The sequence below is a fragment of the Marmota flaviventris genome, chromosome 7 (genome assembly GCF_047511675.1).
Source record: "Marmota flaviventris isolate mMarFla1 chromosome 7, mMarFla1.hap1, whole genome shotgun sequence".
Classification (NCBI taxonomy): domain Eukaryota; kingdom Metazoa; phylum Chordata; class Mammalia; order Rodentia; family Sciuridae; genus Marmota; species Marmota flaviventris.
This window is the reverse complement of record NC_092504.1, coordinates 127,952,003-127,962,867: the sequence shown is the minus strand read 5'-3', so window position 1 is coordinate 127,962,867 and position 10,865 is coordinate 127,952,003. Positions and strand designations below refer to the sequence as shown.

The 10,865-nt window shown below is 36.5% G+C and overlaps 1 protein-coding gene across 1 annotated transcript; it reads left to right on the top strand.

Annotated features, from left to right (window-relative positions):
• The first annotated feature begins 659 nt into the window (after positions 1–659).
• Scoc (short coiled-coil protein) lies at positions 660–9,797 on the top strand. Its single transcript, XM_027926651.2, is given in 4 exon segments — positions 660–840; positions 6,380–6,451; positions 6,822–6,905; positions 8,224–9,797. Coding segments are annotated over 4 exon segments (480 nt in total). The 3' UTR covers positions 8,367–9,797.
• The last annotated feature ends 1,068 nt before the right edge of the window (positions 9,798–10,865 follow it).

Here is a 10,865-nt window from a genome sequence, read left to right as displayed (position 1 = left end):
AGAGTATTTCGTACCACACGTATGACCTTGAACAAGAAAAGTCTTTATTCTTAAGCTTCAAGTTTTTCTGTGGGTTGCTGGGAGGATCAAAGGAGATAAGACAAGCAAAGGGGCTATATCAAAGTACTACTAGGTATTTCTTCAATCATTAAATGGTCAGGAGCACTATAGATTTTAATACATGGAAGGAGGAGTACGGAGAGAAACATTTCATTAGCGGTACACTTTATGAGATTTCTGATTTGGGAAACTAAAAAAATAATAAATGAATGAATGAATGAATAAATAAATAAATAGGAAAAATCTGCTTTTTAGAATCGAGGAACTGCGTTGGTTTCCTTTTTCTATCCTGCCCCCAAACACTCTTTTCTTGAATTTGAACGCCTTCCTTCTCGCCTAGCGTTTGGTTAGACCAACCTCCTTCCTCACAGAAGTCAAGATTATCCTCCCAGATTTCTGACCCCAGTGTTTAGGGTCCAGCTGAGACCAGAACTGCTTGGCAGGGACCCACTTTCTCAGGAGTAGCTACGTTCCTATACTGCCATTGGCTGTTGCTCTTCCCGGGCCCGCCCACAACGGGCTCAATCTTGATTGGGCGTCAGTTCCTTTTGTTATGCTCCCTCACTTTGTGATAGGACGGTTGGGACGGCGGGCTGCTAATGCGCAAGCGTGCAATCCCGATTCGTGATTGGCGGGCGACGGGGCTGGGTGGGGCGGGGCTCCTTTTTCAGCGCACGCTCTGTCGGCGAAGAGGGCGGAGCTGCCGGTGTCAGTTGGTCCAGGTGTCCCGGCCTGAGACATCCTCCTGATCCCACCCCCTCCCAGCGCCTCAAACGGAAGGTGAGGGCGGTCCTGGGCAGCCGAGGGCCGGGCCCAGGGATTAGGATGTCGGCCTCGGTACCGCCGATGGTCTGGAGGGCGGGGCGGGCTGGACTGGACTGGTCGCGGCCTCGGTTCTTGGCTTCGGTGGGCGGCGGAGGCCTGGCTCCCTGCAGAACCCTTGCGCATCCTCTTCTCATTTTCTCATTATCAGGCCCAGAAGCTCCTTTGGGACAGGGCCGCCGGCGGTCCCTGATTCTGACATCCTGCTGCTGTCTCCCTGCACTCTTGATTCGGGGCCCTTGTCCAGCTTTGCGCTCAGGAATGGAACTGTAGGAGGGCCGTTTGGGTGGGATAGGACCCGGCACGCCTAGACTTGCCCATGGCTGCTCTAGGAGAACCCGGATGATGGGAGAGGACTCCCGGGTGGGAAGGGAGGCTGATTAGCGGTGAAATAAGAGATGGGACATCTTTCCAGGAGCTGAAAACAGCACCTGGGTTTGTTTCTTCCTTGGCTTCTCTCCAGAGTCTACTGAACAAGTTTTGGAGAGTAAGATTTGGACAGGAGCAAGAGCATACATTCCTGAAAGGCAAGACTTCTGTTTTACAATGTATCAATCTCGGGCTGTGATGTAACAATATTAAGGATTCTGGATGTTCCCAGTACCATATCTGCCCATACCTGTGGACCCAAAAACTATACCTAGAAATCTTAGTACTACTTATTGATTAAGCTTAATATAGCTAGCTGTTGTTATTCCCCGGGGGAATCTAGCTTAATTCAGTCCTCACTGAAAAGTTACTTGATCTTGTGGAATTTGAAACTGGAATTACCTACCCTGAGAAAGTCAGTCACTAGCAGAACTTCAACAGATCCAAAGAAAGCATGATGAAGTTGATGCAGCTTGAAGTGAATGAGATTTACCTTCAGCCGCTTAGTAGGAAACTCCCAAGAAGTTGGTTGCAAAATGTTTGGCAACCTTAGATTAAGATTATAATAAAGTTTTCTTCCAGTGCACAGTGGGAAAGGGAACTGCACAGGTAGATTTGAGTTCAGATTTTTGATATAGACATTGTCAGCAGGGCATGGTGGCACGCGCCTGTAATCCCAGCGTCTTGGGAGGCTGAGGCAGGAGGATTGCGAGCCAGCCTCAGCAAAAGCGACGCGATAAGCAACTCAGTGAGACCCTGTCTCTAAATAAAATACAAAGTAGGGCTGGGGATGTGGCTCAGTGGTTGAATGCCCCTGAGTTCATTCTCCAGTACAAAAATAAATAAATGACTTAAGATATTGTTAAACATAAGGTAGATACATTTAGTAACCACATCTGTAGATTGCAATTTCCTTCTGTAGATTTGATGAAATGATATAAAGTGTTTAGCATGTTAGTGCACAAAGATTCTGCTGAAATCTAAGCAGTTCACTAGTAAATAGGTGACAGATGATGAAAATCAATTTTATATGCAGAAAGTTGAATGGTTGAAGTTGAATGGAATATTAGGTTTTCTCAAAATTTCAAATCTGAAATGTGAGCATAGTTGAGGTGGAATGGTAGAAAAAGACAGACTGGAATATTGGCTGTAGTCTAGACTCTGTGGATAAATGTTGTGATCTCCAGTAAGCCATTGTTGTCTTTGACCTTGGTTTCTTTATTTGTAAAATGGGGCAGCTGGACCAGATAGTTTTTCTAAAATTCTTTTTGTGACCCAAACTAGTGCTAAAAAGTAAAGATAATAGCTAATAATTATTGAGTGCCTACTATGTACAGAAGTATTATATGTTTTATATGTATCAACTCATCAAATTCTCACAACAAACCAAGAGTTGCATTTATATTTGTTATTTCCATTTTACAGGTAATAAAACAGTATGAGATCTTATCTTTTATTTCCAGAGATAATAAATAGCAGAGGTAGGATTTGAATCCAGATCATTTAAAACCACATTCTTAATCTGTATGCTAAACTTTCTCTTTAGAAGGAGTACTATACAAGAAGGAATATTTGGTAAGATGGTAGTATGTCATAATTTGATCCATGGGCATAGGAAAGACAGTTATTTAAGTGGATCTTGTCCTAATGCTTGCCACATTTCATAATTCTTATTTTCTTCTTACATTCTACTTCCCAATATGAAGATAATTATCAAAAATAATTTTCAATTTCTCTTCTACTAACCAAGGCTAAAGATAGGCACCATAATTTTCTGTAATTTTTGAGAAGAGTTTTAAAATATCTGACCTGAGAAATCTCAGCCATGTCCATTTCAGAGCTAAGATGGGTTTAGGATAAACAATAGCCTCAGCACCCCAAATTCATTTCCATATTTGCACCTTGGTCTGGATTCTCTTCAGTTGTATTCATGTTTATAGCAGGAATTTAAAATAAACTTTTAGGAGCACATTTGGCGTGGAATTATATTGATGTGATGGCAACTATAGATAAAAAAGGATTTTATAGTTGAAAAATTGCAATATTGTATTAGGATGTAGTTCAATACCAATGTAGACATTGTGAAGTTTGAGGATTGATCCTATATTGAAAGAAAATAGACTAAAATACTTTGACATAAAGAACTAATCTTTTGATCATATATGTAAAATAAATCTGTTTATTGCTTTAAACCTACTGAAAGACCACTCAGTAATAGCATTTTGAGGCCATTCTTTTTAATCACATCACAAAAAAAAAAAAAATGCTACTTTTTATTGTTGTAAAAAGGCAATGAATAATGCTGTGGTTCACTTTATTAAAACTAATACCCTTTGCATAGGGACACCACATACAATCCAGCAGGCTCTGTATTGTATTGCCCAGGTCATGGGCCAAACAAGACTGTGATGTGAATAGTGACCTTTGGGATTGTGAGGTATGTCCTGGAGCACTGTCCTGTGGCACTACTTCTGCACCCCTGCCCCCTCAGCCATGAATATGTTTGTAAGAGGAATTTACCCTCTAATAAGCCCTCTTGACTCTGCTTTTCTGACTTTTTTCCCTTTCACTTTTTCAGATGAAGTCAAACCATTGAGAAGTCATGTATAGACTTTCTGTTGTTTGGATTGTATGATGCAAAATTGCAGAAACTATACTTTTTCTTTACTTCCTGTGGTCAATATGGAACACTTGTGCTTTTGTAGAAGGCTTTTTACTTTAATTTTAATATTTTATTGAAATATACGCAGAGAAGAAAGAATACTCCATTCCTGTATGAAGTCTGATTTCAAAATCAGAATATTGGTTACCTGGTGCTTGTATCTCTTGTAACTTTTCTCAGAAGTCATGGAAATTCTGCTCTTACTTATATTCTTAAAAACAATGGACATTTGAAATTTGAAGCCCTGTTATTTTTCTCTCTATAAGAGCCACAGTTGGATTGGCAGTTCGCTGTTGCCCAGTACTCCCAGATGGCCTGCTGTGTCAGCTGTTGCTTCCCACCTCTGCCAGACTTATCCCAGCCAGTTCAGTGCTGAAACAGTATTAAAAGTGAGGGTGACTAGTGATTTGTTAGAAGTGTGCTCTTCTCTCAGGAAGGTATTTAATCAAGTTTTCATTTTAAGAGTGATGTTAAGTGTTCCTACCACAGAAAAGACCTCTGAGGAAATGCACATTAATTAGCTAGATTTAGTCATTACGCAATTTACATATATTTCACATGTTGTACCCAAGAAATGCTTACAATTCTAAGTGAATTAGAAAATCAAAAAAGACAATTGGTAAGGAATAATTTTTGAAGTATGGTCTTCAGAACTACAATAGATTGAATAGCATTAAAAAGAATTTTTGAAAAAAAATTTGATACTCATTCTATTTGAATTTAGGTAGATGTATATATACCTCTCCGAAGTGCAGAGACCCTGAAAACTAAAACCATATAAAAAAACAGGTGGAAAAGGCCAAGTGCAATGATATGTGCCCTGTGCTCAGCCATCTGAGAGGCTGAGGCAGGAAGACTGTTGAGTTCAAAACCAGCCTGGGCAACTTAGTGAGAGAACTTGTCTCAAAAAAACATAAGGTAGAAGAAAGTACTTGCCAAGTGCTGTTTGGGTAAATGGAAAGATGCAGTAAGACTCAGAATAGGTTTTTTATGCATCATTGAGTTGATTGTGGTCCTTTAATAATGTTATGAAAAGGATGTTTATTCACTTTTTTAGACTGGTATCTTACTCAAGAAGTAGTTTATAGATTTGTACACTGGACATTGTTTCCATGTTCATGCTAATAACTGAAGTATAACACAATTGTATTAATTGATGTGAGGGAATAATAAATAGTACACTGATTTCTATTGATTGTGATTCTAATTTTGGTATGCATGCATCTTTGTTCAGTAGGTCTGGGTTCTACTGCTTAGCATATGGAGACCTAACAATGCCTTGGGTATATTAGTATTCAGTAAATACTTGTTGAAAGAGGAACATTGACAAAATAGGTCTAGGTTGCTTCAGTGCAGGTTGGTTACAAAGAAATCTATTTTCATTAATATTCTGGTAGCATTAAAAACTTGAGCATACTGTATGTGAAATGGTTATTAATAGAGCAGAACATGTTTCATAGAAATTTTGTGCTTTAATGTTTTGGAGGTTTTTATTAAAATAATGAAATGTTACTATTCATTTTCTTATTAATAATCTACATCCTGATTAATCTGTTTTGGTTTAACCATAACCAGGTGAAATTGGATTTTTAAAAATGTCTTCCGTATTAGTGTTTCGGATATCTAATATTTTTCTTTAGTATCATGTGCAAAAAAAAGTTAAGCAACATATGTGAAACAGTATTTAATGAAGAATATTTTGAAAAAGATTTGTCTTCTTCTTTGCTATAATCCCTAATTGTAAGAGCTTTTTTTCATTTTTGTGTTTCTTTATTTATATTTGTGTATTTTATGTAATTTACATTAGTGAATATATAATTTTGTGAACATTTTTTCATATTATTTTAGTAATCATAATTATTTTTAGTAGCCATTCCATTATAAATTGCAAGTGTAATTTACTAGTTACATTGTTTCTGATATACTGGGTTGTAAATAAGATTGAAGTAAATATTTTTATGTGTATAATTTTTCCTTCTTTGTAATTGTCTTTAGGATGAGCTCCTAAAAGTAAATTATTTCATAAAAAAGGTTCTAAATGTCTTTATGAATCTTGTTTATTATTATTCTGATTCCTCAAAAGATTGCACATTTAAGCCTGTGTTCAGTATTTTCATATTTTATCATTTCATCATTAATCTTACCTTTTAAAAATGAATTTCTTTGGGCTGGGGATGTAACTTAGTTGGTAGAGTGCTTGCCTCGGAAGCATAAGGCCCTGGGTTCAATCCCTATCAACCCCCTAACCCGCGGTCCAAAAAGAAAAAAAAAAAAAATTTCTTTTGATTACCAAGAAGCTCAATATTTTCTCTCCTTAATACTTTCTTTTTAATCTGTCTGTATTATTTTATTTACCTGTGGGAGTTTATTTTTTTCTTAGAAACAGTAAACTATATTTGACTGTCTTCATCTTTTTAAAAATAAACTTATATTTTATTGTGTTCATGTTTCTTTTTCTTATTGTAGATCATTCATCAAGAATTTTACATCGAAAATCTAAAAGTTTTTTACCCAAGATGATGAGTGCTGACATGGATGGTGTGTTCTTCCTTTGCTTTTTTATGTGTTTCTGGGGTTTGTTGTTGTTTCGTTGGTTGCTTTTGCTTTATTAAACAATGGGAAGAGCAGAGAAACAATTTAAGAAGGTTTGGGTCTTGGCTAATTTACTTATTTATATCCCATTTGGTTGTAGAAATAATCTAACTTTAACTGAGAAGTTGGCAAATCATTTTTCACTTTCACCTTGGTGTCCTCAACTGCATTGTAGGGATTTAACTTTTACCTTGTGGGCTCTTGTACAAGTCAGTTGAGATAAGGAATAGAAAATGTTTTGTAGATTTTTAAGTGCTACACTAAACAAATGATATCTAATGTTAATGAATAATAAATGTGAACCTTCTCATTACAGCAGTTGATGCTGAAAATCAGGTGGAACTTGAAGAAAAAACACGACTTATTAATCAAGTGTTGGAACTTCAACACACACTTGAAGGTTAGCTTGCATTTTGTAGTTTTCATGAATGATATCTGCTTAATTGAAATTTTAATCGTTTACGTTGCTAAGTTGTTAGTGTGAATAATTTGAAAAAGCATAAACCAAAGTCCATTTTAATAGTTTTTTTCCTTCCTCCTGCCAGTAGCTTTGGCTGGTGGTTGTAAAGAACATATACGCTTCAAGGGACATCAAACATTCTGTTTCCCTTTAATGTCCAACATGATGCTGTTTAACATGAGAATTCTTTTCAAGTCCTGGCAATGTGTAACTAAGTCCACATTTAATAAAGCTTACAGTAAAGTGAACATGTCATATTAACCTCAGAAATTAAAAGGAAAATGATCTGATTTTTTTCACTTTTTAAATGCATTGCATAAATTAATAACTACCACTGAACCATCTTTTGGTGTTTAATGTATGAGGGTCTCCCCCGACCCTTGGCACTTGATTGTACAGACTTTGTCACTTGGAACCTTCCATTGGCTTCCCACTTGACAGAATTAAGAACAGCCAATGTCTGTGACTTCCCGGTTACCTTTAGAGTCATGTTATTCTCTCTGCCTTATATGTTCCATCTCTATCTAGGATCCTTCCTGTTCTTCAAAATGCCAAGCTCCCCTACTTGGAGAAGTAACTGTTTCCCTCAGTCTTCTTCCCTTAGTTGTGTATCTGTGTGGCTCATTCTGGCATTTCCTTTAAGTCTCCATTCAAATTCCCTTTACCAAAATACAAAATAGTTAACCCTGAAAAGCAACTTCTCAACTGCTTCTTATGACCCTTGCCTTTCTTGCTTTTTCTCCAGCCCAACTCTTAACTGTGTGACATTCTATATATTTGATTGTTTGCTCCTGATCTTCACTGTGTCCCCTGGTGCATATGTATCCACATGGACCCTTCTGCTGTTGTTTCTAGAACAGTGCTTGGCTATTTGGGGGCACCCAGTAACTATTTGTTAAATTTTATCATGAGAACTCACATCTTTTTGAATTTTTTGCTAATGTGAAAATACAAAATGATTTCTGGCTTGGAAACAGACTTCCTATATCCAGTGTATGAATTCAGTTATATTATTACATATCTTAAATATTTCTAGTAAAGACATAGTTTCATCTTTATTTGCCTTAAACAAATAATCTGATATCTTTTTTGCCCTGCTGTGGACTGAACCCAGAGCCTAGGGTGTGCTGAACAAATACTCTGCCTCTGAGCTATACCCTCACTTTGATCTTGCTTTTAATAATGAATCTTTAGCATTTTGTAATAGGAAGTCATTAGCATCATTTTATTGATAATGGCCATTTTTTTCTTTAAATAGATCTCTCTGCAAGAGTAGATGCAGTTAAAGAAGAAAATCTGAAGCTAAAATCAGAAAACCAAGTTCTTGGACAATATATAGAAAACCTCATGTCTGCTTCTAGTGTTTTTCAAACAACTGACACAAAAAGCAAAAGAAAGTAAGGGATTGGTTTCCCTTCTGTTTTAAGGAATTGCTGCTGACCAGTTTTGTTTTTTTTTTTCCCCTTTAAAACTTGGATAGATTTCAAAAGTTTCAGTACCTTTGTTTGTGGCTTCATTGAATATTTATGAAGATTATGGCAGATCTAGGCAAAATTAACTGCATAACAAGAGAGTTTGTGTATTATGTTAGTCTATGAAAACGTGCAAATGTATTGTAGAGACTTTATAATTAGAACTGCATATATTTATGAGACTTGAAGATGAATGTTTTATCAAATTTGCTTTGATATATAGGTTTAGCACTGTCTTTTATTATATAGGCTTAGTAAAATATATACGAAAATAACCACCATGTTGTGAAAAAGTGACCAAAATCATGTACTGAATGCACAGCTTTATGTACCCTGTCCACCATCTTGTGCCTCTTCTCCATTTGCCTCTTCCTTCCCATTTCCCTTCCCCTAAGGAAAAAAAATTTCACATTTGTAAAAGTAATCTTAATAGTTAATCACTGATGAGAGTAACATGACTCTAATTGTTGAAACTTAACCAAAATAAGATACTGTCTTAGCTAGGGCTTGTCCTGTGTGGTATTTAATAATAAGATAGGATTGATGGTTTCTCTTTAAGCAATTGAAGATGGACTGAAACTATAAAAATGGTCTCATACTGGGAAGATTTGTTTAAAACTTCCTTTTGCACAAAATAACCCACTTGGGACCTGAAAAGATAGGAGTTCTGGTCATGTCTGTACGTTCAAGATAGATCTATCTTGAGAAAAAATAGAAATGGGCAGGAAAGAACTTGGTAAATACTACTCCAAATGCTTTCACTCCAGATTTGTGTTCTCTCTGGCAGAATAGACTTTTGGCGGACAAAAGATAGATATGGAAGTGCATTAAGTTTGAATAACTTTATGTAAGCTACATAGGGAGACCAGTTATCATTTGGTCTCAAGGACATTTACCCAATAAATCAACTCTTGCAAAATTCTTTGAGAATTTATTAGTAACGGAATCATGAACACATGGTAGAGTATACATGTACAATAATGCTAATTTTAATCTTAGTATTTTAGCTCACTTATTCTCCCAGAATTTTCTGTAAATTCTGCCATTTAGTTTGCAGAGGTTTAGTCATTCTTTAAAATTTTTTAAAATTTAGTTTTTAGTTTATTTGGTAAGGGAATCAGTATTGGAAATAAGATAATAGGAAAAGAGACCCACTAATATAGCTTATGATTATTAGATTTGGACTACTTTTAATCATGAAATAATCTTATGTATTAGTGTAAGATTTGATATGTGACTTTAGCTGTATGAATATATAATTAAACTGCAAACATTTTGCATCCCTTTTGTGACCTAATTTACAGATATTTAAAATTGTGTTACAGTTCTGCTTTGCTGTTTAATAAAAAGCTATTTCAGAGATGGTGTGTATTTTGATACAATTGCTTAAATGAATGGGGTATAATAGATATATGGTCTATTCAGGGTGGCTCCACAGGGTAAATTACAGATAGTAAGTACCTGGTTACTGAATGTTTGGGGAGATGTATTTGTTAATGGACATTATACATTAGTTTTAAAAAATAGAAGCAAAATTGTTGAAAGAATCCAAGATCTCTCTCTAGGGGAAAGGCAGTTAAATTTTTTAAGTTAGGTAAGCTCCTATAACAAACAGACCCAATGATAAAGAATGATACAGAAGCTTCTCTCCCAACAGTGGTTCAGAAGTGAGAGCATTACAGGCTAGCAGGTTTTGCGCCTCACACAAATATTCACACTTATTAGGTTAAGGTTGGCTCTACCATTTCATTCATGGATTCTTAAGTCACTTCACATATGATTCTGATTTGGAAAAAAAAAATGTGCACAAAGGTCAGGTTTTTAGGGGCTGGGCCTTGAAATGACCCATTTCTTTTTGCATTCCCATCATGTGGAGACTTAATTACTTCTAGACAGAGCTGTGGCTGGGAAACTGCCTAGCTACAAATTTATTAAAATGGAAACAGATAAAGGATTTTGGTTGCTACTAGCAGCTTAGCCTGTCTCTTGCTACTAAGTATCTGCACAACTTTTTCATATAGAAAGTACTCATATCTTCCTCTATCCAGTTATTGATTCAGCTCAAAAGCCAGGATGTCTGTGAAGGCCTGTCAGTTTAGATGCAGCTTTTAATGCAATGTGATGGTATTAGGAAGTTGTGCCATAGGTTATAATTATCAGGGATGGAACCCTCATAAATGGTATTCAGTGCCAGAAAGACTAGTGGACATAGCAAGAAGATAGCAGTCTGCATCCTGGAAGAGAATCTTCACCAGAACCCAGCTCTGCTGGCACCCTGATCTTACATCCTGCCTTCAGAACTGTGAGAAACAAGTGTCTGGTATTTATAAGCTACCCCAGTCTATGGTATTTTGTTATAGCAGCCTCAACAAATTGAGCTACCCCTTTTCTCCAGGAGAGGACTTCCTTCAATGCTGACACTGCCATT